The sequence below is a fragment of the Culicoides brevitarsis genome, chromosome 1 (assembly GCF_036172545.1).
Source record: "Culicoides brevitarsis isolate CSIRO-B50_1 chromosome 1, AGI_CSIRO_Cbre_v1, whole genome shotgun sequence".
Classification (NCBI taxonomy): Eukaryota; Metazoa; Arthropoda; class Insecta; order Diptera; family Ceratopogonidae; genus Culicoides; species Culicoides brevitarsis.
In genome coordinates this window covers 44,104,148-44,129,404 of record NC_087085.1, presented here as the reverse complement: position 1 = coordinate 44,129,404, position 25,257 = coordinate 44,104,148, and the positions used below count along the sequence as shown (strand labels likewise).

General features: G+C 26.2%; 6 protein-coding genes across 8 annotated transcripts; 2 read left to right on the top strand and 4 right to left on the bottom strand.

The window, feature by feature from the left end:
* Positions 1–27: 27 nt before the first annotated feature.
* Positions 28–740, top strand: LOC134838326 (probable trafficking protein particle complex subunit 2). Its single transcript, XM_063853834.1, has 2 exons — positions 28–250; positions 322–740. Exons 1-2 carry the CDS (start codon positions 161–163, stop codon positions 652–654), a joined length of 423 nt encoding a protein of 140 aa, XP_063709904.1. The 5' UTR covers positions 28–160; the 3' UTR covers positions 655–740.
* A 655-nt stretch (positions 741–1,395) lies between these two features.
* LOC134837910 (zinc finger SWIM domain-containing protein 7 homolog) lies at positions 1,396–1,912 on the bottom strand. The gene is made up of 2 exons (XM_063853304.1): positions 1,810–1,912; positions 1,396–1,751 (listed from the first exon to the last, which is right to left on the bottom strand). Exons 1-2 carry the CDS (start codon positions 1,910–1,912, stop codon positions 1,396–1,398), a joined length of 459 nt encoding a protein of 152 aa, XP_063709374.1.
* A 641-nt stretch (positions 1,913–2,553) lies between these two features.
* On the bottom strand, positions 2,554–4,756 carry LOC134832315 (dihydropteridine reductase). 2 transcript variants are annotated; one of them, XM_063846310.1, is made up of 4 exons: positions 4,595–4,756; positions 4,304–4,393; positions 3,713–4,233; positions 2,554–3,092 (listed from the first exon to the last, which is right to left on the bottom strand). In XM_063846310.1, exons 2-4 carry the CDS (start codon positions 4,382–4,384, stop codon positions 2,987–2,989), a joined length of 708 nt encoding a protein of 235 aa, XP_063702380.1. In that variant the 5' UTR covers positions 4,385–4,393; positions 4,595–4,756; the 3' UTR covers positions 2,554–2,986. The 2 variants fall into 2 exon arrangements, with proteins under 2 accessions (XP_063702380.1, XP_063702372.1); XM_063846302.1 differs by lacking the exon at positions 4,595–4,756 and having other exon boundaries at positions 2,555–3,092; positions 4,304–4,476.
* A 2,015-nt stretch (positions 4,757–6,771) lies between these two features.
* LOC134837909 (nuclease SbcCD subunit C-like) lies at positions 6,772–9,308 on the bottom strand. Its single transcript, XM_063853303.1, has 3 exons — positions 9,272–9,308; positions 8,898–9,164; positions 6,772–7,478 (listed from the first exon to the last, which is right to left on the bottom strand). Exons 1-3 carry the CDS (start codon positions 9,306–9,308, stop codon positions 6,772–6,774), a joined length of 1,011 nt encoding a protein of 336 aa, XP_063709373.1.
* Positions 9,309–13,673: 4,365 nt separating this feature from the next.
* Positions 13,674–19,176, top strand: LOC134833407 (structural maintenance of chromosomes protein 3). Its single transcript, XM_063847720.1, has 7 exons — positions 13,674–13,795; positions 13,935–14,049; positions 14,110–14,249; positions 14,307–16,023; positions 16,876–17,929; positions 18,347–18,698; positions 18,964–19,176. Exons 1-7 carry the CDS (start codon positions 13,781–13,783, stop codon positions 19,174–19,176), a joined length of 3,606 nt encoding a protein of 1,201 aa, XP_063703790.1. The 5' UTR covers positions 13,674–13,780.
* An 18-nt stretch (positions 19,177–19,194) lies between these two features.
* LOC134833416 (5'-3' exonuclease PLD3-like) lies at positions 19,195–23,792 on the bottom strand. 2 transcript variants are annotated; one of them, XM_063847731.1, is made up of 7 exons: positions 23,536–23,792; positions 22,745–22,848; positions 22,498–22,692; positions 20,909–21,691; positions 20,765–20,851; positions 19,830–19,908; positions 19,195–19,772 (listed from the first exon to the last, which is right to left on the bottom strand). In XM_063847731.1, the coding sequence occupies exons 1-7, from the start codon at positions 23,593–23,595 to the stop codon at positions 19,515–19,517; spliced, it is 1,566 nt and encodes a 521-aa protein (XP_063703801.1). In that variant the 5' UTR covers positions 23,596–23,792; the 3' UTR covers positions 19,195–19,514. The 2 variants fall into 2 exon arrangements, with proteins under 2 accessions (XP_063703801.1, XP_063703810.1); XM_063847740.1 differs by having other exon boundaries at positions 19,198–19,772; positions 22,498–22,668.
* Between the last annotated feature and the right edge of the window lie 1,465 nt (positions 23,793–25,257).

The following is a 25,257-nucleotide window of genomic DNA, read 5'->3' as shown; positions in this document are numbered from 1 at the left end:
AAAATTTCCAAGCAGCGGATAATTTTTGGTATCGAAGTGAGCAAAACAAAAGAAAAAAAAATTAAAAAATTGAATTTTTAACAAAAATCGCTTAAAAATTAAATTTCGACAACCAAAATTGATTCTTAAAAAAATTTAAAAGCCTTAAATTCGCAAAAAAATGTCAAACAGTTACTATTTTGCGATCGTTGGTCACAACGACAACCCAATTTTCGAGATGGATTTCGTCGCTCAGAACAAAGATGTGAAAGTAATTTTCATTTTTTCATCCAAATTTCCTCAAAATCTCTTAAAAATTCGAATTTTCTTCATTTTTTGTAGAAAGAAGACCATCGTCACTTGTCCCAATTCATCGCTCATGCTGCTCTCGATCTCGTCGACGAACACAAATGGAAGACCAACAACATGTACTTGAAGAGCATCGATAAATTCAATCAATGGTTCGTCAGTGCTTTCGTTACAGCCACAAATATGCGCTTCATCATGGTTCACGATAACCGAAATGACGAAGGCATCAAGAATTTCTTCACGGAAATGTACGAAACTTACATCAAGTACTCGATGAATCCCTTTTACACGCCCAATACACCCATCAAGTCGCCGAATTTCGAGAAAAAAGCCCAGATTTACGGCAAAAAGTTCCTCACATCTTAAGGGAATTTGTGATTTTTATTCATTTTGAACATTCGCAATTGGATTAAATCTGAAAAAAGTTAGAATTAAAGGAAATTATTAATTTATGGAAGAGTTTTTTTTTAAATTGAATATTTGAAGACTTCATTTGGTACAAAAATTACCTAAATTTGACTTTTTGTCTTAATTTTCATCTAAATTTCAAAATAAAAAATTTATAAAAATTTTTACAGAAAAAAAAATTCAAGAATTTTTGATTTTTCTGTCAAAAAAAAATTTTTTTTATTAAAAAAAAATAAGTCTTTTTAACAATTTATTTTTTTTTATTTTAAAAAGACGAAAAAATTCTTAAAAATTTAAAAAAATATTTAATTAAAATTTTTCTAAAAAAAATTAATTTTTTTATTTAAAAGAACGAAAAGTTTAATAAATAATTCTTAAAAAATAAAAAAAAATATATTGAAATTTTTACTAAAATATTTAATTTTTATTATTTCAAAATATATCAAGAAGTTTCATAAAAAAATTCTTAAAAGTTTAAAAAAATACTTTTTAATGAAAATTTTTCTAAAAAATTTAATTTTTAATTTTAAAAGAAAAAAAAATTGTATATTTCTTAAAAATTAAAAAAAAATATTAATTAATTTTTTTTTTTTAAATTTAATTTAATTTTTTTATTTTATTTTAATAAGATGAAAAATTTCATACAAAATTCTTTAAAATTCAAAAAAATATTTCTTAATGAAAATTTATCTAAAAACTTTAATTCTGAGCCAATTTCTCAATATACATCAAGAGCTGTTTGTACTTATAAACTGACAATTCCGCGATAACTTCTTTTTTTAAAGCTATCGAAATTCGACTGACTAAATTATGTTTACACGTATACTGAATTTTGTGAGTTTTGACATTAAATTTAAAAGAATCGCAGGAACAATAATTATATCCCGCATAAAAGACATAAACGTTGTTCTTCTCATCCATCCTTTGAGTGATGATAATTGGGACACGATTTTTGCAAGTAAAATATCGAACAATCGAGTCATCTAATAATTCCAAGGCTCGAAATGTTAACGTTCCAAAAATACTGTAGAGTTCGAGAACATCTCGCGATTTTACTGAAAATAAAAAAAAAAATTGTTTATTTTTTTTTTGATTTTTAAAATTTTTACTTACATTCATAGTTGGGATCGATCAGGGAATTTGTTTCAATTCTTCGTAAAATTCGTTCGAAAGCTTTTTCTTTGGTTTGTTCGTGAATATTTAATGCAGAAGTCATTTTATTTAAAAAGATAAGAAATTAAATAAATTTTATTTTTGTTTTGCGGCATTTGAGCGAAAATGCAAAGTTTGAATTTTGTTTAGGTTGAATTAACGAGAAAGCAAATTATTTAATATAAAAAGGTCGGTACAAAATATAAAAACGTTTTCGATTTCATGAATTTTTTAAAATAAATTATAAAAGAAAATTATTAAAAATTTTTAAAAATTTATTTAAAAAATTAATTTTTAATTTTTTTTAATTATTTTTTTAAGAAAAATTAAAAAAAATTAAATTTTTAAAAATTAGTTCCAAAATATTTTTTTTTAATAATTTTTATAAAAAATTAAAATTAAATTTTAAAGAATTTTTTTAAAAGAAAAAAAATCTTGAATTAATGAAAAAATAAAATTTTTGATAAATTTTGTATATTTTTTATAAAAGTAAACCATTTATGTATTTTTTATAAATTTTTAAAAAATTTTAATTATTTTTTAAAAATTTTTTAGAAATTTTTAAATTATTTTATTTAAAAATTTTTAAATTATTTTTTAAAAATAAAAATTTATTTTTTCAATTTTTAATTTGATTTTTGAAAAAATTTTATAGAAATTTGCTCTTGAAGACTTCATTTTTTCACAAAATAAAATAAATTATTATTTAAATTCGAGTATTTTAAATTTTTATTAAATTCGAACATTTTTAAGCACTTTTCATTTCATAAATTTAAATTTCAACAAAAAAAATCGAAGAACCCCTTTTCACTTAAAAATCAAAGCAATTAAACATTCGAATTATTGTGAATAAGTACAAAAATGACCTTGATCTTGTTTTTTATGTTAACTTTTTTTTCTTCATGTTTCACTTCTATGTTCGTTTTTTCTACTATTGAACAATCACTCGGTCATGGTTCATTCAAGTACGTTTTTTTCGTGTCTCGATCTTTTTTATTCATTATTAGTTACTATTTAAAAATTATTTTGAAAATCACAACTTTGTTGGCTGCTTCTGGAATGTGCGATTTTTTGTGTATTTTTGAATGTTTTGTGTAGAAAAAAGAAAAATTGTAAAAAAAAATAGTTCAGAAACTCTCTACTGATCAGCAATTACCAAATCAGTCTTTGAGTTTTTAGTGACGAGTTGTACGAGGCTTCCGTTGGCAGGGCGCTCAGCTCCTTTTGTCCATTTGTGGAAGAGACTGAAAAATAATTGAGAAAAAAAATTAAATTAGTTTTTAAAAAATGTTTGTAAAAAAAAAAAAAAATTAAAAAAATTTCGAAATAAAAAAAAAATACGAATTTGAAAATATAATCAAAATTTAAAAAAAAAAATTAAAAAAAAAATAATAAAATTAATTAATTTTAAATAATTAAATTTTTAAAAAAAATAAAAAAAAAAATTAAATAAAAAAAAAAATAATAAAAAATAAATTTTAAATTTAAAAAAAAATAATTTAATAAAAAATTAAAAGAGAAAAATATAATTTTAAATCAAAAAATTTTAAAAATTTTTTAAATTTAAAAAAAAATTAAAAATATAAAAAATAAAAATAAAAAAAATAAAATAAATGATTTTTCCAAAAAACTTTTTAAAACAAATAAAATAAAAAAATCAAATGAAAAATAAAAAATTTAATTATTTTTAATTTATAAATTTTAACAAAAAAAAATTAATTTTTAAAAAAAATATTAAAACAGTTAATTTAATAAAATTAAATTAATTGAAAAATAAAATTTAAATTAATTTAATTTTTTTTTAAATAATAAAAAATTAATTTAATAATTTTTTTAAAGACAAAAAAAAAATTAAATTCCTTACTCTGCAACAAATTCCAACGGAGTCCACGTCGAATGATCCGCATCAGGCATCCATTTCCTGTTCATCGGCGTATCCAACGTAATTGGCAAAATCGCAACTGCCAACGAATTTTCCGGCAATCCCGAGTCTTTCGCAGCTAACGATTTCGTCAATTGATGCACCGCAGCTTTCGCCATTCCATATCCGATCATACCGGGCGTGCCTCCCAACGCGGGTTTCGCTCCTGTCAAAACCAACAAACCGCCCGCTTTCAAATTATTCGCCGCAACTGTCGCCGAAATTGCACTCGTCCAAATGCTTTGTTTCATCATGAGATCCGTGTTCTTGGCGAGATCTTTTTTGGCATTTCCGCCTGCCCATCCGCCAGCAACGCAAATCACAGCATCGAGTTTCTCGCCATTCAAAGCGCTCGAAACTTCCGAGAGAATTTGCTGTTCTTGCCCAACGAAATCCGCATCTTTATTCACGACGATACTGACATCCGCTGCTTCGTTCGCCGCTAAATCGATGGAACCAACCCACTAAAAGTCACGAAAAAAACGAAAAAAGGTCAAAAAGTTCATCTAAAAAAAATGATAAGAATTTTTTTACCCAATTATTGGCTTTGAAATGTGACACAACAGTTGCTCCAAGAGCTCCTCGTCCTCCGTAAATGACGACACGACCCGACATCTTGAGATTCTTTTGAGAAAAAAAAATTAATTGCTTGTTGCTACGACGACGAATGAAGCACGAATGGATTTTTCGATGAGAAATCCGACCGCAAATGTTAATTTTTTGTTAATTAGACAGGAATAACGAGATGAAAAGTTAAAGTGAACAAACAAAAATCTCATTAAAAAGTTATTCCTGATTAATTTAACAACTTACAAAAAAATTTACCTGATTTACACGGTTTGCTTGTAACAACCTTCACTGCCTCGAATAACGTTGCTATTTCACGATTGTTTCCGATCTCTTATGCAATTTCAATTGAAACCGGCTTTTGAGTTATTAAAAAAAAATGTTTAATACAAAAAAATCCAATAAGAATTGCAAATTCGAGAGGAGACTTGTTGATTGTGTTAGTGCCTTATACTTTTTAGTATTCCTCAGAAACATAAATTTTGAATTTATTGTGAGATTGATGCTCGTTAGCTATTGTATTTTTTTAAAAGAGATTTTCAGTAAGATTATTTTTAATTAAAAAAAATTAATTTTAGTAATAATAAAATTAATTAATTAAATTAATTAATAATTTAAAATAATTATTAATTAATAACAATTTATATTAAATTTATTGGCTATATAAAATACAAAAATTCAATATAAAATCAAACTTTATTAATTTTTTTTTCTTAAAAATTAAAAATATTCTTAAAATTAATCATCTCTTACAAAAAAGCAAAAGATTTTTATTGATTTTTTTTTTTAATTTTTATTTTACTAATTCTTTTCAAAAAAAAAGTAAATAAATAAAATTATTTAAAATTAAATAAATAATTATGAAAAAAATAATTTAATTTTAAACAATTTTATTTAATGTTTTTATTTTTTTATTCTGTAAAAAAAGAGTTTTTGTACAAAAAATTAAAAATTTTAAAAATATTTGAATAAAAATTAAATAAATTTAATACAAATTTTTATTAATAAATTAATATTTTGAAATATGTAAATTAAATTACAAAAATTAATGAAAAAAAAAATATAATAAAATAATTAAAAAACAAAATATTGACAGTAGGTATACTTAACGAAATGTACCATATTCCAAATGAATACCCCGAGCCAATGTATGTTTGAAAAGTTAATAAAAAAAAATAATGAAAAGCTAAATAAAATACAAAAATTCAATATAAAATCAAACTTTATTATTTTTTTTTTTCTTAAAAATTAAAAATATTCTTAAAATTAATCATCTTTTACAAAAAAGCAAAAGATTAACTTAAAAAATCTAATTTATAAAAAAATCTCTGGTTATTATGTAGCTTCAAAAATAAATATAAAAAATTTTAAATTTTGAAATTTTTTCCTAATTTTTTTGTCAAAAATTTAATTAAAGGCAAATAAATTTAATATTTTCATTTTTTGTCTCAGGATTTATATTTTTAAATTTAATTTAATTTTTGTTTTTTTATTTATTTAATTTTAATTTTTATATTTTTTAAATTTTTGTTTGTACTTCGTTTTAACTTTTTTGATTATTAAATAATTAACTTTATTAATTTTAAAATTTAAACTCAAAAAATAAATTATACAAAATTTTCCAAATTTAAAAAAAAATTAAGATTTTTTTTAATTCGTTTTGTTCGTGACTCTAAACAAAATTTTATCTATATTTTTATGAGACGTTTTATTAAAGCAAATTAATTTTATTTTTTCTATAGTTTAATTTAAAAAAATGTTATTTTTCATGTTTTATTTTATAAAAAAAATCAAAAATTTTCCTATTTAATTTTTTTTTTCATATGAATTTTTTTCGACAAAAAATGAAAAAAAAAATTGAAATGATATTTATGAAAGAAAATTTTTAAATTTATTTTTTTTTGACAAAATCGACAAAAATTTAAAATTTTAAACTATTTTGTGTTTGAAAAAAATTTATAAAAAAAATGAAAATTTTTAAATAATTTTTTAGACAAAATCGAAAAAAAAAGATTAAATTCATTGAATTTAAATTAAATCGAAAAAAAAATAAAAATTTTAAATTAATTCGCCTTAAATATGTAAAATTCACATGCGTATTTGTTTATATAATTTGATTAAAACTAACAATACATTAATTGTTTTCTTTTAATATTTATATAAGAAAGCAATCAACAGGTACTTTTCATATTTATTTATTTAGTTTTGTTTATTTTTTTTTTAAATTGACTAAACAATAAATTAAACAGAAAATTTCTTTTTTTCTGTTTCGTAAATCGGTTCAAAATTTATTTCTTCCTCTTTTTTTCTGTGTCGATATTCATAAATTACTAATTGAAGTACTAATGACGATAAATTGGAGAAATTAGTATCAATAGTAGGTAATTACTGAAATTTATTATTTTTCCACACACTTTTATCTCTCTCTCAACTACTTAATAACCGGCATAGGCATACTCAACTTTGTGATTGTAGTTGTGATTTTTCGCTTGATGTTGATGATTTTTACTCGGAGGCAAGGCATCGCCGCGATTTATCCTTGTCGGAACGACTTTTTGCACAACTTGCGAATACGCGCTGTGCGGTTCGATCGATTGATGTTCCAACGACGCCGAATGATCTTCAAACGACGACTCAATGTCGTGATCGATGTTATGCTTTAGTTGATCCGTTGCACTTGTCGCGGCATGCGCAGCAGCTTCAGCAGCGTTATTACTTGCAATTGTCGCCGATTGTTGTGCTTTTTCCGCCGCAGATTTTGTTGCTTCGAAATCGACACGTGCCCGATGCAAATGTTCCTCGAGTTCTTCGACTTTTTTCTTTGCGCTGCCAACCATGGCGGTTTGCGACGCTAATTCGGCAGCAGCTTCGCTTGCACTTTGTTGCGCGTGTTCGCTGGCGATTTGGGCGTTATTTAAGGCGGCAGTTAGGACAGCGACGTGATTCAACGCTTGTTCGGCGGATTGTTTGGAAGCCTTGGCAGAACGTTTTGCCTGCTGGAGTTGTTGGATTTCGCGTTCGAGTGCTTGATGCGCCTCGAGATTTTGCTGTTCGAGACCTTCGAGAAGGACTTGTTTGCCGGCGAGAGCAGCTTGAGCTGTAGCAGCTGCTTGTAAAGCGTGTTGAGCTAATGTGCTTTTAGCTGAAAGGTAAAAAATATTAAAATTATTTTTTTTTACATTTTCAGATAAAAAATTTAGGAAGGAAATTTTTTAATAATATCAATTTAAATTATTTCTATTTGAAATATTTATAAAAAAATTATTTTAGAAAAAAATGAAAAAAAAAATTTAAAATTTTTTATGGCAAAATAAAAATTTCAGTAAAATTATTTTTTTTTTTATGTAAAAAAAAAAAATTATTAAAGTCAATTCCGTTTTAATTTAAAATATTTTATGTATTTTTTATTTTTTTAAATAATTAATTTTTTTTAGTCATAGGTAGAAATATTTACAAAAATGTAAAAAATGTCAGACTAAAAAAAATATAAATTATAAAAAGATTTAGAAAGAATTTTTATTTTTTATCTATTTGAATTTTCTTTTTCTATTTATTTTTTAACTTTAAAAAATATTTTGATTAGAGCTTAAAATTGTTCAATTTTGTTTTCATTAATTTTATAATTAATTATTAATGAATTAATTAATTAATTATTAATTATTAATTTTATAATTTTCTTAAAAAATTATTTTTTTAATTATGGATAAATTTCAATATAAATACATAGAAAAAATAATTTTAATAAATTTTGTTTATTTTTTTTTTTCAAACTTTTGAATTTCAATAAGGAAAAATTGTAAATTGAACTTCCATTGAAAATTAAAAAATTATAAATTAAAAAAAAATTTTCGAAACAGTAATTTAAAATTTTTTTTTTTATTTTTTTATGGTAAAAAAATTGAACAAATTCAGAATTTTAAATTATATGAAAATTTTTTTTAGTATTAAAGTCAATTCCGTTTATTTTTTTTAATTTTAATTTTTTTTAAATTTCTTTAAATAAATTATTTTTTTTTTGTAATTATGAAAAAAATTTACAAACATTTCAAAATAAAAAAATTAAAGTTTAAATAAAATTTTCATTTAATTTTTTAATTTTTTTTTTCTATTTTTTTATTTTTAAAAATATTTTGACTTAAGGTTAAAATTATTAAATCGACTTTAATAATTCAGTTTTAATTTTTTTTAATTTTTTATGAATTTTTATTTTTTTTTAAATAATTTTTTAAAATTTTTTTTTTTAAGTAAATTGATCTTCCTTTATGAAATCAAAAATTTTAAATTAAAAAAATAAAATTTAATTCAAAATTATTTAAAACATTATTTTAACAAATTAAATTAATTTTTAAATTTTTAATTAATTAATATTTAAAATTTTTTAAATTAAAAAAAAAAAAAAAAATTAAATTTATTTTTTAAAAATTAAAAAAAATTAAATTAAAAAAAAAATTTAATTAAATCCAAAATAATTAAATTTTTAATAAATTAAATTAATTTTTAATTAATTAATATTTATATTTTTTAAAATTAAAAAAAAAAATTGTAATTTAAAATTACTCACCAACATACGCCGCTTGACTCGCCGCCAAATGCTGACTCGACACAATACTATGCGCCTGATCTGCACTTCCCTGCGCAATCGATCGCAATCCGCTTCCCGCACTATATCCCGCGCCATGTCCCGACGTTCCATGCCCCGAAGACCCGTAACTGCTTGACCCATAACTACTGAAACCCGAATCGAATCCTTCACGTTTAATTTTGTCGGCAGAAGTTCCGCTTGATTTTTCGAGCTTTTTCGCTACTCGTCCAGCTTTTGTTCCACAAACTGCAAGAAAATTTGTTCGCGAGATGATTATCAGGTTTAAAATTGTTACATAAGCTCTTTTTCCGCGAACTCGTGAGAAGTGCACTCGAAGTGCATATTGTACTTACCCGCAGTCAGCAGCAGCAACGCAAACACGACTTTCATTTTCATAAACATTTTCTCGTTGTTGTCGATGTCAAGCACACGAAACTTGTTTTTCTATTTTTTTTTTCTTTTTGCGTAATTTATTAGTCTTTGATTAGAGTGGTTTTGACTCGTTATGTTGCGCGCAGAGCAACTTGATATTGAAATTATGTGTCTATGATCTTATTTCCGTGTAAATTCGACTCACGCATAGATGTTGAGCAAAATTATCCACATGGCGAAGAAAAACATATCTGCAACGAAAGAAAATTATAAAAAAAAAATTAAATTTCGTTACGTAAGGCACACTTGTTAATTCTGATGTAACTTAACGACGTTGGACCACATATCGAGTGATCTATATAATAAACACTCGTAAACGCTCCAATTAGACAAAATCAGATGAAAATGAAAACATTTCATAATTTTATGCCTCGTTGTCTCATTAAAGAGTTCATTGCTATTCAAGTGTCTTAATTCCAACTTCCGATCGTTTGCAATTTCTTTTTTCTTTCTTTTTAACCAGTAAGAGATAAATTTTATGTCAATGTTAATAACGTTGTAGTTATGTAGGCAGCAAAGTTGTTACAGAATCGAAAAAAAAATGCAAAAACAAGGAAAACGTGAAACCAAGATTTGTGGTTTTTCGTGGGATTGATGACTTGTGAAAATGAAAACATTTGGCATTAACATTGAAATTTTGTGTTCAATGTAAATTTTTGTTGTAAATTCATGTAAAATTTATTTTTATTTTTTTTTTTAGATTAATAGAAAAAGTTGAATTATTTAAGACAAAGTAACAAAATTTAAAAAAAAATTATAAAATTTGATCAATTTTCCGTATTTTATATTTTTTTTAAATATTTATTACCGAGTTAAAATATTTATTAAAAGTTGCAGAATCATTGTTCGACAAAGAAAATTTATTGTAATAATTTAAAACAAAATTAACTTGAATTATAGCTGAATTATAGATCATTAATTCTTATGATTTATCAAAAATCAATTCGATTTGGGAGTTTGACTCCAAATTTTTAAAATTTAAAAAAAAAAGTATTTTAAAGATATGAAATTAATTTACTTGAATAGTTAAAAAAAATATAAAATTTTTATTTGTCAACGTAAAATTGAATTTTTTTGAAGTTTGACAAATAAAATTTTGTATAAAAAATCATATAAAAATTTTCTTAATTTTTGATATTAAAAAAAAAATAAAACTTTAGGATTGAAAGAAAAATATAATTTTAATTAAAAAAATATTTTTTAAATCTTAATTAAAAAAATTTTTAAAAAAATATGAGAACTAAAAATTTTCAAATTTTCTTTAATTAAATTTTTAATTTTTTATTCAATTTTAAATTTTTGAAAAATTTAATTTATTTTTTTTTAAATACAGAAAAGAAATAAAATCGTTAATAAGGGTTAAAAAATTTTTTTCAATTTTTTTAAACTAATACTTTTTCAATTTAATGAATTTTACTGAATTAAAAAACATTTTTGAGGTTAGAAATACAGATCGGATCATAATTTAAAAAACTTAAATATTTTAATCAATTTAAATTTCTTATTTTTTCGTACACTTGAAGTTTTTCGAAGTTAAACAAACAAAATTTTGTATAAAAAATTTAAAGATTTTCTTAATTTTTAAAATTTTAACAAAATAAAACTATGATTAAAATAAAGTAAAAAAAATTAATTTAAAATTTTTTCTTAATAAGTTTTAAATTTTTAAAAAATTATTTTTTTTATTTTGTAAAAAAAAAGAAAAGAAAAAAATTGTTTTAAAAATTATCCAAAACTGAAAAGTTAAAGGTATTTTTTTAATATTTATATATTTTTTTAACTTTATAAATTTAAATAGATTTAAAAAAAAATTTTTGAGGTTAGAATTTCTGATCGAATCTAAATTTCATAAATTTAGACATTTTTAAAGACAAACTTAATGCGAAAAATATTTTATTGAAAATTCTTAATTTTTTTAACCAAATAAAATATAATTTAAAAACTCGGAATTTTTAAGCAAATTCTTCACATTTTTTTTCTTATTACTTAACACATGGCTAATTTTTGCGCGGCATTTTGCACGAACAACTGTCGGATATATGTAACTTCTCACTTAATTTTATTGCTTATTATTTTTAATATTTTATCATCATCATTAAATCCGCCTTTTTATTATACTTTTTTTTTTGCACATGAGCAACATTTTCTCTCATAATATTTATTATTTTTGCTTTGTCAAGTTCCGGCGATTACATAATTTCGCTAATTTAGCATATTACTTTGTAAATATTCAAATTTTTATAAAGATTTTTATCACATACTAACATTTTATTTACAATTGTTTTATTTATTTTAGACCGGAAAAAGTTACAATGTAATTTTTTTTTTGGTAAGTACCTCGTTTTAATTTTATTTTATGTTTATTCAATTAATATATTTTTTATAGTCTCACTTTTACTTGTTTTTATTTACTTTTTACTTTTTTTAGGTTAGTTGATCTTTAAACGAAAGCACACACAGGAATGAGTGAAATTGAAATGCGTTGCTTGCTTTTATATGTTCGCGAGTTGGAGGAGAAAAAGCATCAACATTTTTCATCATTTCTCCGTCTTTGTATATGGGCTTCTCGTACATTCGATGCTTAGCGGAAAATTCAAATCGGGGGGTTCGTCGTTCAAGTCTTTTGATGTTTTTTTTGCATCTTTTGGCGATGTTTATCGTCTCACAGCTTGATTTACGAAAGCAATCATTTAATTTAATAGGAATTTTGAGTGATTTGACATAATTGTGAACGGCGCACGGACATAAAAGGTAATTTATTTTACAAGTTTTTGTATTTATGAATAATTTTTTTTTTAGGTTAGGATCTTAATTTGCATCAATTTCACATAAATTGTCAACGAAAACGAAAAAAATTAGTAAAAAAATATTTTTTGAAGCATTTGAGATTAATTACTTTGCAAAAAATGCTCGTTAACCATAAAAATGCTGTGTAATAGAGTAATTATAAGCATCTTCACACCTAATTGATTATGGATTTATTCTGTCAAAATGCAACATAACTGAACCATGTAAGATTTTATTACATTTATTGCCTATTTTGATCAATTTATGCGATTAATGATGATTAACACCTATTTTTAGTACATAATTTTCGGCAATAGATTTGCTCTACTAACTTACATTTATACATTTTTTATTGCTTTTTGAGTGTTATGTTATTAATTGAGTTTTTTTGTGGAAAAATTTGACCAAGTTTGAACTTTATAAAGGATTTTTTTTTAAATGTGAATTTTAAAAACAAGTTTTTAAAGAAAATAATTTTTTTTCGCGCCAAAAAATGGATCTGTTATGATGCTCATAAAAAGGGCGGGAAAATTCAAGTTTCAATAAAAGTAGAAAAATAATTTAAAACAAAATGATTTTCAAAAATTTTTTTTTTAAAGATTTTTTATTACAAATTTAATGATTTTCTGATGAAATTTTTAAAAGAAAAAATTTCCCGCCAAAAAAATGATCTGTTACGATGCTCATAAAAAGGCGCGAAAAATCAAACTTCAATAAAAGTGAATTCTCGAATTAAATTTTAAAGTATTTTAAACATAAAAATAATTTTTTCTTGAAAAAAATTAAATTTTTTAAATTTTTAATTTAAAAAAATTTAATTTTAATTCTAATGAAAAATAAAAAATTTTAATTTAATAATTTTAATTTTAATTAAAATAATTTAATTTTAATAATTTTAATTTAATTTTAATTTATTTTAATTTAATTTTAATTTAATTTTAATTTAATTTTAATTTAATTTTAATTTAATTTTAATTGAATTTTAATTTAATTTTAATTTAATTTAATTTTAATTTTAAAATTTTTAATTTAATTTTAAAGACTTTTTATAAAAAATAAATAGTTTTCTGATGAAAAATTATAAAAAAAAAATTTCCCTCCAAAAAATGGATCTGTTATGATGATCATAAAAAGGCGCGAAAATTCAAGTTTCAATAAAAATAAATTCTCGAATTAAATATGTATTAAAGAATTTTAAACATAAAAATTTTTTTGTTGGAAAAAAAATTTAAAAAATTCAATTTCTTGAAATTTTTATATTTTTTTTCATGAAAAATCTTAAAAAATTATTTTTTCATAAAAATGAGACGTATAAAAATAAAAAAATTTATACCAATTAATGAGGAGTAAAAAAATGAAAAACACGAAAGACGCCACACTTTAACAGCCAATCAGAACAAAGTAATAAAAATCCCCCTTTCTCATTGGTTTAAATTCCGGATTGGTCAAAATCCGTTTATTTCAACCAATGAACGCAAAGAATAACTCACCAAATGCGCATTGGTCCGACAAACGCTATATAGTCGGGCTATTTTTCAAAAAGTATCAATTTTTCTCGTATTTTGACACAATTACTGCAAATAAATCGACCAAAGTGTGCTCTTTTCCATCTGGCGCGGATGCTGTAGCAATAACACGTCAAGATGCACATTAAGCAAGTGAGTAAATCCCCGAAAAAGGCAAAAAATATTTTTCGCACTTTTGTTTACAGGCCCGAGTTCGATCAAAACAATCGGATTCCCTCCCTTTTTTTGCGGCAACACGAAAAATATTTAATTTCCTTCGCATTTTTCGCAGGTTATCATCCAAGGTTTTAAGAGTTATCGGGAACAAACTGTCGTCGAGCCTTTTGACAAGCGACACAATGTAGTTGTAGGACGAAATGGCTCGGGAAAAAGTAATTTTTTCTATGGTAAGTTTCATTTTTTGACAAAAATTTGAAAGTAAAGTGACTTTTTCTTCAAAATTTTAGCCATTCAATTCGTTCTGAGCGACGAATTCACACATTTACGCCCGGAACAGAGACAGGCGCTGTTGCATGAGGGCACGGGAGCTCGTGTGATGTCAGCTTATGTCGAAATTATCTTTGACAATTCCGATAATCGAGTGCCTGTAAGATTTTTTTTCGATTTTGTCACGATTTTTATTAAAAAAAATTATTTTTTTTAGATCGATAAGGACGAAATTTTCCTGCGTCGCGTAATTGGCGCCAAAAAAGATCAGTATTTCCTCAATAAGAAGGTCGTTCCACGCTCGGAAGTCGTAAATCTCCTCGAATCTGCCGGATTTTCCAATTCCAATCCGTACTACATCGTGAAACAGGGAAAAATTAATCAAATGGCGACCGCTCCCGACTCGCATCGCTTAAAATTGTTGCGAGAAGTTGCCGGTACACGCGTTTACGATGAACGAAAGGAGGAATCGATGAATATTTTGCGCGAAACTGAAGGAAAAATCGAAAAAATCGACGAATTTTTGCAAACAATCGAGGATCGACTGAAAACGCTGGAAGAGGAAAAGGAAGAACTCAAAGAGTACCAAAAATGGGACAAGGCACGTCGTTGTTTGGAATACGTAATTCACGAAGCCGAACTAAAAGACACGAAAAAGCAACTTGAAGCCCTCGAAAATGAACGAAAAAACTCCGGAGACAAGCAGAAACAGTACCAAATGGAGTTGCAAAAGGTTCAAGAGCAGATAAGGAACATTACGCGTGCCGTCAAAGAAGCCAAAAAAGAAGTTGCGACAGCGAAAGACGAAAAAAGTGTTCTTGCGGCGGAACAACAGCAACTTTTACGCGAAAAAACCAAACTTGACCTCACAATAAGTGACTTGACGGACGAAGTGCAGGGCGATAACAAGAGCAAAGAACGCGCCGAGATGGAGCTGAAACGTCTAAAAGCCACAATTGAAGAGAAGGAAAAGGAACTGGAGGAAGTTCGACCCAAATATGAAGCTATGAAACGAAAAGAGGAAGAATGTTCGCGCGAATTATCGCTAAAGGAGCAAAAACGGAAGGAACTTTACGCCAAACAAGGCAGAGGATCGCAATTCAGCTCCCGCGAAGAACGTGACAAATGGATACAAAACGAGCTGAAATCCCTAAATCGACAAATTAAGGACAAAATCGGGCATCAGAGCAAACTTACGGACGACCTGAAGAAAGATGCGCAAAAACAAAAAGAGCTCGAGAAAAAAATCGAAGAACATGCGTCAGAAACGGAGCAACTTCGAGTCCAAATCGACGAACACAACAAGCAGTATTACGAGTTGAAGAAGAAAAAAGACGGATTTCAATCGCAACGGAACGAACTTTGGCGTCTGGAGACCAAAAAAACGCAAGACCTGTCCTCGCAAAAAGACGAACTCATCAAAGCCGATCAAGCGTTGCGTTCGATGGCGGGCAAACCCATCCTCAATGGCAGAGATTCCGTGCGAAAAGTTCTCGAAAGCTTCCTTGAACGTGGAGGGCAACATGCGGAAATTGCTCGAGCGTATTACGGGCCCGTCATTGAAAATTTCAATTGTGACAAGACGATTTATACGGCAGTTGAAGTTACGGCGGGAAATCGTCTCTTTCATCACATTGTCGAATCGGATTTCGTGGGAACGCAAATTCTGAAGGAAATGAACAAGCAAAAGCTGCCGGGAGAAGTCACGTTTATGCCGTTGAATCGATTGCAAGTGAAGGTGCATGATTATCCCGATGATCCGGATTCCATTCCAATGATTTCCAAGTTGAAGTATGAAGATCAGTATGACAAGGCGTTGCGATATATTTTTGGGCGTACGCTGATTTGTCGTAATTTGGAAAGAGCGACGGAGTTGGCGAAGTCGAGCGGATTGGATTGTGTTACGTTAGACGGCGATCAGGTTTCATCTAAAGGTAAGAGATAAAAAATTTATTTCGAAATCGAAAAACTTTATTTCGAGATTTGAAATTTTTTTTTCGAAATTAAATTAATTTTTTTCTTTTTTTCCTTTTTCGAAACTTTAAGAATTCATTTTAAAGTTAAAAATTTTAATTCGAAGATTGCGAAATTTTTTTTTCAATATCTAATTTTTTTCGATATCTAATTTTTTTCGATATCTAATTTTTTTCGAAATTAAATTAAATTTTTTCGAAAATAAAAATTTCAATTCGAACATTTTAAAATTCATTTCAAGATATAATTTTTTTTCAAAATTACATAAATTTTTTCGAAAATAAAAATTTTAAAATTCGAACATTTTAAAATTCATTTTAAGATATAATTTGTTTTTTCGAAATTAATTTAATTTTTTCGAAAATAAAAATTTTAATTCGAAAATTTTTAAAATTCATTTCAAGATATAATTTTTTTTTTTGAAATTAAATAAAATTTTTTCAAAAATAAAAATTTTTATCCGAAAATTTTAAAATTCATATCAAGATATAATTTTTTTTTCGAAATTAATTTAATTTTTTCGAAAATAAAAATTTTAATTCGAAAATTTTTAAAATTCATTTCAAAATATAATTTTTTTTTTGAAATTAAATAAAATTTTTTCGAAAATAAAAATTTCAATTCGAAAATTTTAAAATTCATTTCGAGATCTAAAGTTTTTTTTTCGAAATTAAATTAATTTTTTTCGAAAATAAAATTATTATTCGAAAATTTTAAAAATTTTTTTCGATATCGAAAAATTTTAATATAATATCGAAAAAAATAATTTTAAATTTTTTTTCAAATTCTAATTTTTTTTTTCAAAATTTTAGGTAGTTTAACGGGCGGTTATTTCAACACGAATCGCTCAAGACTCGAAATGCAGAAAAAGCGCACCGAGTACATGGAAACCATCAAAGAGTGCGAAGAAGAACTGACTCGTTTGCGACAAGAACTCAAACAAACGGAGAGCAGCATAAATCAAATTGTCTCAGAAATGCAAAAAACCGAAACGAAGCAAGGCAAATCGAAAGACGCCTTCGAAAAAGTCCAAGCCGACATCCGTTTAATGAAGGAAGAACTGGCGCGAATCGAGCGTTTCCGTCAACCGAAAGAACGTTCGCTCGCGCAATGCAAAGCCAATCTCGAAGCGATGAACAGTACAAAGGAAGGTCTCGAAAGCGAGTTGCACCAAGAACTTCTTTCGCAACTTTCGAGCGCGGACCAACTCGAAGTCGACACTCTCAACGACGACATCCGACGTCTCAACACGGAAAACAAAGAAGCGTTTTCGCAACGTATGCAACTCGAAGTGCGCAAAAACAAACTCGAAAATCTCCTCACAAACAACCTTTTCCGTCGCAAAGACGAACTCGTGCAAGCTTTGCAGGAAATTTCCGTCGAAGATCGCAAACGACAACTCACAAACTGCAAAAACGAATTGACTGTCGCGGAAAAACGCGTCGCCAAAGTCAACGCTGACTTGCAAGAAATGGAAAAACGGGTACAGGCAGCAATGAAGCAGCAAAAATCGCAACAAAAAGAACTCGAAACGAAGATCCAGCAGGAGAAAGAAATTCAGGAAAAAGTCAATGAAGACGGAAAACGCATGGAAAAATGGGCAGCACGCGAAAATTTGTTAGTACAAAAGATTGACGAGTGCACGGAGAAGATTGCGGGACTCGGAGCGTTGCCACAAGTTGATCCGGCGTATCAGAGAATGTCACTGAAGCGACTTTTTAGCGAATTGGAGAAGGCGAATCAGCATCTCAAGAAGTACAATCACGTCAATAAGAAGGCGTTGGATCAATTTTTGAGCTTTTCGGAGCAAAAGGAGAAGTTGTACGCGCGGAAGAAGGAATTGGATGTCGGAGGAATGAAAATTCGGTAAGATTTAGATTTTTTTATAAGAAAATTCGTTAAAATTCTCGTTTTTGCGTGAAAAATATCAAAGTTTCATTTTTTTAACAAAAATTTGTAAATGTCAATTCAAAATTTTCGTTAAAAATTTGAAAATCGATTTTCTACTAATTCAAATAAAGTTTCATTAAAAAATTCAAATTTTCATTTAAAAATCTTCAAATATAAAAAAATTTTCAAAAATTAAAAGAAAAAATTTCATAAACGTCATTTCAAAAAATTTCCGTTAAAAATTTGAAAATCGATTTTCTGCTAATTCAAGCAAAAATTCATTAAAAATTTTACATTTTCTTTAAAAATTCTTCAAAATAAAAAATTTTTTATTCAATTTTTCAACTTTTTATGAAAAATTTCTAATTTATAACAAATCTTCTTTATTTTCAGTGAAATGATGAACCACTTGGAGCTCCGTAAAGTCGAAGCAATCCAATTTACGTTCAAACAAGTCGCTGCAAACTTCACAAAAGTCTTCAAGAAACTCGTTCCCGATGGTGCAGGTCACCTCGTACTCAAAACACGTGACTCCGATGGCAGCAGCTATCACGACCAAGATGTCGCCACGTCAGATGACTTCGTCGGAATTGGTATTCGGGTGTCATTTACGGGCGTCGATGCCGAAATGCGTGAAATGAATCAACTTTCGGGCGGACAAAAATCACTCGTCGCTCTCGCATTAATTTTTGCCATACAAAAATGTGATCCGGCGCCCTTTTACTTGTTCGATGAAATTGATCAAGTGAGTTTTTGTCTTGAATTTTTTTAATTTTAAAAAAATTAAAATTTATAAAATTTAAATTAATTTTTTTTTAAATTAAAAAAAAAATAATTTTTAAAAATATTAAAATTTTTTTTTTAAATTAAAAAAAAATAATTTTTAAAAAAATTAAATTTTTAAAAATATTAATTTTAAATAATTTTTTAAATTTTTTTTTTTAATTTTAAATTTTTTTAAAAAATAATTATTTTAAAATTTTTTAAAAAATATTTTTTTTTATTTTTAGGCTCTCGATGCGCAACACAGAAAATCCGTTGCCGACATGATTCACGAGCTAAGTGACAAAGCGCAATTCATCACGACAACTTTCCGACCCGAACTTTTAGAGAATGCGCACAAATTCTACGGCGTTCGTTTCAGAAATAAAGTCAGTCACGTGGATTGTGTCACACGAGAAGTTGCAAGAGATTTCGTTGAAGACGATACCACGCATGGTTAGATAAAAAAAGGAGCAAATTTACTCGAAATTTGTTTATTTGGTTCAAAATTTAGGCGTTTTGTAACAAAAAAAAAATTTAAAATTAGAGAAATTTAGCGAGTAATTTTTAAAAAAAATTATCAGGATGTCGATTTTATTTAAAAAATTTACGCTAGAGATATATCGCGGTATATTTTGTCGTCGTTTTTCGTGAGAGGCAGTTGCATCCCAACAATTAGTTCGTAGAGAGATCATGAAAAAACATCAAAAGAAATATTTTAATATTTAAGAAAGCTAGTTCTAATTGAAAATAGAGTATAATAAACGATGTAGAGTTCTATAATTAACGAATTTTGCTCTTAAAACTTCACAGCATACGGACTATTCCAATCCCGATTGAAAATTCCTTCGATCAAATGTCTCATGGTTTCGCGACGATTGCCACTCGGATCGTCGGCGATCACGAAGCCAATGCCAGCGGTGTTTGTAAAGTAATCGCCGGACCAATTGGAAGTTCCGATGTAAGCAGTTTTGTCGGTAACCATGTATTTGTTGTGATTTACACGACCAAAGGGGATTTTTTCTTGATCTGGAGTTGCGGGAACGACAAAACGGCGCTGAAAGTTAAAGAAAAATTTAGTTTTTTGAAGAAATTTGAAGGTAAGAAGACTTACGACTTCGATATTGACACCTGGAAGCGCTTCGTTGAGAGCTTGGAGTGAATGGAGGAAGTAGTCGATGTCGCTGCGGGAACTGAAATGAAGAAAAAAGTTAATTTTCGATCATGAAAATATAATTTTTTGTCAAATTTGATCATTTTAAGACAAAAAATTAAAAATTTTGAATTAAAAATTAAATTTCTTGATCAACTTAAGGCAAGAAAATTTTTTTTTTACTCAAAAATATTTTTTATTTGATAAAATTTTTTAAACGAAATCAAAAAATTTCCTTAAAAATTTATTTTTTGTAAAAAATTTTAAATTTTAGACGACAAAATGAATTTTTTTTTTCAATTTCGAAATCAATTTTCGAAAATTTGAATTTTTTTATATGAACTTTCAAAAATTTGAAATTACATTTTATCGATTCTTGAAAATTTTCGAAGTTAAATTCGAAAATATTTAAAAAAAAATTCGAAATTAAATTCGAAAATATTTTTAAAAAAATTTTCGAAATTAAATTCGAAAATATTTAAATAAAATTTCGAAATTAAATTCGAAAATATTTAAAAAAAAATTTCGAAATTAAATTTGGAAATATTTTTAAAAAAATTTTCGAAATTAAATTCGAAAATATTCAAAAAAAATTTTGAAATTAAATTCGAAAATATTTTTAAAAAAATTTCGAAGTTAAATTTGAAAATATTTAAAAAAAAGTTTCGAAATTATATTCGAAAATATTTTTAAAAAAATTTTCGAAATTAAATTCGAAAATATGTAAAAAAAAAATTTCGAAATTAAATTCGAAAATATTTGAAAAAATTTTTTTACTATTTTAAAATAATTTTTTTTATAATTTTTAAATTTGAGACGAGAAAATGATTTTTTTTTCCTCAAAAATTAAATTTCTTGAAAAAATTTTTTAAAAAATCCTCATAAAAATCACTTACTGCTTCCAATGTGAGATCAACAAACGAACGGTAACATTTTTCTCAATAGCAACTTTTCTTAATGCATCGTCAATAACAGGCCAAAACCTAAAAAAATCATCAAAATTAAATAAAAATCGATTTTTCAGGTAAAAATTTCCTCACTTTAGCTCTTTTGTGTACAACATCATCGGAATATAATCCATCACAGAAACATAAACAAATTTTTCCGCATCCAAAATTGTCTTCACAATCGCATCAATGTCTTGTTCCCTGCCCATTGGGCTCATCTGAGGCGGCGAACTCGACAAATAAACGTTCGACGATCCCAAATCCACGAAATTTATTTGAGCTTGATTCGTTGCGTTAATTTCCGTTTGCAACTCCGCAGGCCATTTCTTCGGTATTTTTGCCCCGGATTGCCCGAGTTTCCAATAAACTTCGAAAATTTTCGCGATATCATCCGCCAAGCAAGTGCAATTTGTCGCGAGAATTCCCAATTCTTTGACTTGAGTCAACGAACGCCAATCCATGTTGGCACTTCCGACATAAAAATGCTGCCGATCGACAATCCAGAGTTTCGTGTGAAGCACTCCGCCGCCAACGAGTCGCGGAAAATCCACGGAACGAACAACAGCTGCTTTTTGAGATGCGAGAATTTCCGTATCGGTGTTTGGGGAGACGTCACTCGGTTTACTTTGAGCGATTTTTATTTGAATTCCGCGTTTGGTGCCTGCTTCCAAGAGAGATTCGAAGATTTTTTCGCCTTCCCATGCCGAAGAGTGATTTGCTACATCTTCTCGCCTCAGAGTCCAATAAAACGATCCAATTTCGATTTTTTCTTCCGCTGCTTTGATAAGAGCTTCCCATGCCTCGAACGTTGACATGAACCTGAGAGAGTCATTTGGATACACGAGACCTTCCGGAATACTTTCGACGGGCGTAATTCTGCAAAAAATGAAAAAAAATTGTTTAGCGATATTAAAAATTCATCAAAACAATTTTGACGAAGACATGCAGAGAGGAAGGAAAAGTAAACGAGCGTCAATCACGAAGGCAATTTTTGTGCTACCTGACACCTTTTCAGTAAAAATTATCGTGAATCGCATTAAAAATTCACAATCCGGAAAAATATTGGTCAAGTTTTGAAATGGAAAAGGGATTCAACGAACGAAATCAATGCTAAGTTAATTTGCGAATGTTGCAAATAAAAATAAATTTTTGGCATAATGGATTTTATGCACGTGTTATTTGACCTAAAAAATTATTTTTAATATTTTTTAAAATGATTTTTCGAAAATATAAAATTATTTTTAATAAAATTTCGAAAATATAAAATTATTTTTAATCGATTTTCGAAAAATTTATGCGTTTTATTGGATTTTCGAAAAATTTAATTTATTTTAAAAAAATTTTCGAAATTAAAAATTTTTAGAATTTTTTTCAAATTAAATTTCACTAAAAAGCACCCTAATTTTGTTTATTTCCCGAAAACATCACGTCAAAAAAAATATGCAGCAGGTGTCCTTGATAAACCCTTTAAATTATTAATTTCGAAAATTTTCCCACAAATTATTCATTCAACCACTTCTGAAAGCTTTAATACTTCGCTCCTAATTATCATAATGAAGAAAAAAAATTGTGCTAATAAAAAAAAAATCGTAACACATGTGAACACAAACAGACCTCGCTACATTTTTTTTCAAAGTCTATAATTTTCCGCATGCCAACGTAAAGCGATGGCGACAACTCACCTGCAGCTATTGCACAACGCAGGCTGAAAATGTCCTTTATGTCGTTTTCCGTGCCCAAGCATTTTCTCATGGGAGCCATCAAGCAACGGCAAAAGCACTACCAAGACAATAAGAATCAGGATTAAGCTGATGGGAATGCAGGAGGGACGACAAAACGGTTGATTCTCGTAGCTGTAAAGGAAGCGACAGAGAAAACTTTAAAAAAATATTTTTTAAAAGATTTTTTAAAGAAAAAAACTCAACTCACCGATCGTCGTTGCTGGCATTATGACCTCGCATTTGTTTCTGTTCGCGATCCCAAATGTCATAAGCTGTTAATTGACGCGGGGATGGACTTTCAGCGAAAAATGCCTAAAAATTATTTTAATTTTTTTAAATAATTTTCTTTAATTTTTTTAAAACATTTTTTTTAATCATTATTAATTTTTTTTAATTATTTATTTTTTTTTAATAATTTTTTTTAATTTTATTTTATTTATTTGATTTAATTTTTTTAAATTATTTTTTTATTATTTTAAAAAAAATCCTTTTTTAACAAATTTTTTTCGATATTACTAAAATTATTTTTTTTTAAAAATTTTTTTTTAATTTAATAATAATATTTTTTAATTATTTTTTAAAATCGGTTTTTTGATTTTATTAAAATTTTTAAAAAATTTTTTTAATTTAAAAAATTATTATTTTTTTTATTTTAAAAGATTTTTTTTAAAAACATTTTTATTTTAAATAAATAATTTTTTATTTTATTTTTTTATTTTATTTATTTATTTTTTTTATTTTAATTTTTCAAAAATTTTTCATTTAATTTTTTTTTTATTTATTTTTTTTATTTTTTATTTATTTTTTTTTTTTTTTAAAGCAATTTTTCAAATTAATTTTTTTTCAATTTAATTTTTTTAAAGGAATAACGACTTGACTGAAGAACTTCAAAAAATCAAATGATAAAGAAATGATAGCGATTTTGCTTTATTTTAACGAAAAAACTGAAGAAACCGAAGAAGAGAGGAGAGAAATAAATATTTTTACACACACACTTACACTGCTCGTACTAATATCATCACCCGTTTTGGGTTGATCAACAGTTAAAGTATATTTCATTTTATTGGTAAACAAAAACAAAAATTTTTAAAACCCAAAAATTGCCCAAAAACTTCTTCTAACCGCACTTTTTTACTGCAAAATTGGAGCTAACTTCCTTTTATTTCATATTTTAATCCTTTTCACAGACTTTTCTTGCCAAAAACACGTCTTTGCCCGAGAAAAATACAAAACTAACTGAAACCGACACAAATAAAAATGATTTTGCGAACCAACTGATTGTCACGAGTTGTACGAACATACGAAAAATTTTTGTATTTGTGTGAATGTCTCTTTAGTATTTCATACAGAAATTTATGCAGGTACCTTTATGTATGAGCGATGCACTCATTAGGGTAAGCAGAAGTATCAAAACTTTTGGGAAACTTTTTTTTTCGATAAAAATAAACTTTTTTTTTTGTTTTGATGATTAATCATTAACGAGGCACGTGAAAAAAATATTTGGTCATTGGAGACCTTTTGCATGTTAATTATTGAGCAAGATTTTTCTATAGGACACCTACTTAATATTTATTTTTATTTTTTGTTTTAGCAAACATTTCACATTAGCAAAAAAAAAAGTTGGATTTGCAGCATAGATGAGCCAAACGGAGAAAAGACAACAGAAAAGAAGCAAAAAGGGTGACATTTGAATGAATTTTTTATTCAATTAGTTTGAATTTTCTTTTTGCCTTTTTTTTTTTGTTTTTTTTTTAGGTAAGTTATGATAGTACGGATTATTTACGAAGGCGTTGCTGAAAAGTAAACGAACTAAAAATAGAGCAAAAGTTGTGTCGAGGGAGCTTTTATTTATGCAGTTTAAAAAATGTTTGGGGAAATCATTTTAAAATATTTTTTTATTATAAAATTTATATTGATTTTGCCTTACAAAAGTTTAAAGTAAGCACTTGCGGCAAAAATTATGCGTTTACGAGCATATGTTTCATGGAGAAAAGTGATTCTTATGACTCAAGGAATGTTTAGAGCGAAAAAAAAATTTAAAATTTTCACCCATGAAAACTTCATTAAATAAATTTTTTTAAATTTATTTTTTTTAATTTTTTTTAGAAGTTGAAAACTTTTTTTTATTTATATTTTAATATTTTTTATTATTTTTTTTCATTTGTTTTTAATTTCATTTGTTTTTTTATATTTTTTTTTTATTTTTTTTTAAAAAGAAATTGAATTCATTATGAAATTTTATTTTTCTAAAAATAAATTTAATTTAATTTATTATTTTTATTTGTTTCAAGTTAAAAAAAAAATCGAAGTTGAAAAAAGAAATAAACTGCAGCTGTTTAAAATTACTTTCATACTAAATTTTTTGCAATGTTAGTTTAATTCGTCAAAAAATCGATTCAAAGAACGTAAAAGAATTACAAATGCTTTAAAAAAATAAATCGTATTTGCTTCAATAAAGGTTTAATACGAGGCTCTTTTAAGAAACAAATATTGACACATTAGTAGAAGTTAATACCCGGAACTTCCGTTCTTTCATGCGATTTTTCTTTGATGTTTTCTTCTTGAATTAAGATTTATTTTCTCATTAAAAGGCGAAAGTTCGATTAGAATTACTCTTGCCTTTTAATGGGAAATTAAATATTTTCTAATTCTACCGATGGCAACAAACCGACTTAAAATAAAAAAAGTATTTATCAAAGAGGATTTTTAAAAATTTAAAGC

Coding starts and splice junctions, on each gene's coding strand:
- LOC134838326 (XM_063853834.1), top strand. CDS start 161: ATGTCAAACAGTTACTATTTTGCGATCGTTGGTCACAACGACAACCCA. Junction 251..321: donor CTCAGAACAAAGATGTGAAA/GTAATTTTCATT, acceptor CATTTTTTGTAG/AAAGAAGACCATCGTCACTT.
- LOC134837910 (XM_063853304.1), bottom strand. CDS start 1,912: ATGACTTCTGCATTAAATATTCACGAACAAACCAAAGAAAAAGCTTTC. Junction 1,752..1,809: donor GATCGATCCCAACTATGAAT/GTAAGTAAAAAT, acceptor TTTTATTTTCAG/TAAAATCGCGAGATGTTCTC.
- LOC134832315 (XM_063846310.1), bottom strand. CDS start 4,384: ATGTCGGGTCGTGTCGTCATTTACGGAGGACGAGGAGCTCTTGGAGCA. Junction 4,234..4,303: donor ATTTCAAAGCCAATAATTGG/GTAAAAAAATTC, acceptor CGTGACTTTTAG/TGGGTTGGTTCCATCGATTT. Junction 3,093..3,712: donor CCGTTGGAATTTGTTGCAGA/GTAAGGAATTTA, acceptor ATTATTTTTCAG/TCTCTTCCACAAATGGACAA.
- LOC134837909 (XM_063853303.1), bottom strand. CDS start 9,308: ATGAAAGTCGTGTTTGCGTTGCTGCTGCTGACTGCGG. Junction 9,165..9,271: donor GTTGCTGCTGCTGACTGCGG/GTAAGTACAATA, acceptor ATTTTCTTGCAG/TTTGTGGAACAAAAGCTGGA. Junction 7,479..8,897: donor GAGTCAAGCGGCGTATGTTG/GTGAGTAATTTT, acceptor TTTACCTTTCAG/CTAAAAGCACATTAGCTCAA.
- LOC134833407 (XM_063847720.1), top strand. Junction 17,930..18,346: donor GTCGGAGGAATGAAAATTCG/GTAAGATTTAGA, acceptor CTTTATTTTCAG/TGAAATGATGAACCACTTGG. Junction 18,699..18,963: donor TGTTCGATGAAATTGATCAA/GTGAGTTTTTGT, acceptor TTTTATTTTTAG/GCTCTCGATGCGCAACACAG.
- LOC134833416 (XM_063847731.1), bottom strand. CDS start 23,595: ATGAAATATACTTTAACTGTTGATCAACCCAAAACGGGTGATGATATT. Junction 22,693..22,744: donor AATGCCAGCAACGACGATCG/GTGAGTTGAGTT, acceptor ATTTTTTTAAAG/TTTTCTCTGTCGCTTCCTTT. Junction 19,773..19,829: donor CAGGTGTCAATATCGAAGTC/GTAAGTCTTCTT, acceptor TTTAACTTTCAG/CGCCGTTTTGTCGTTCCCGC.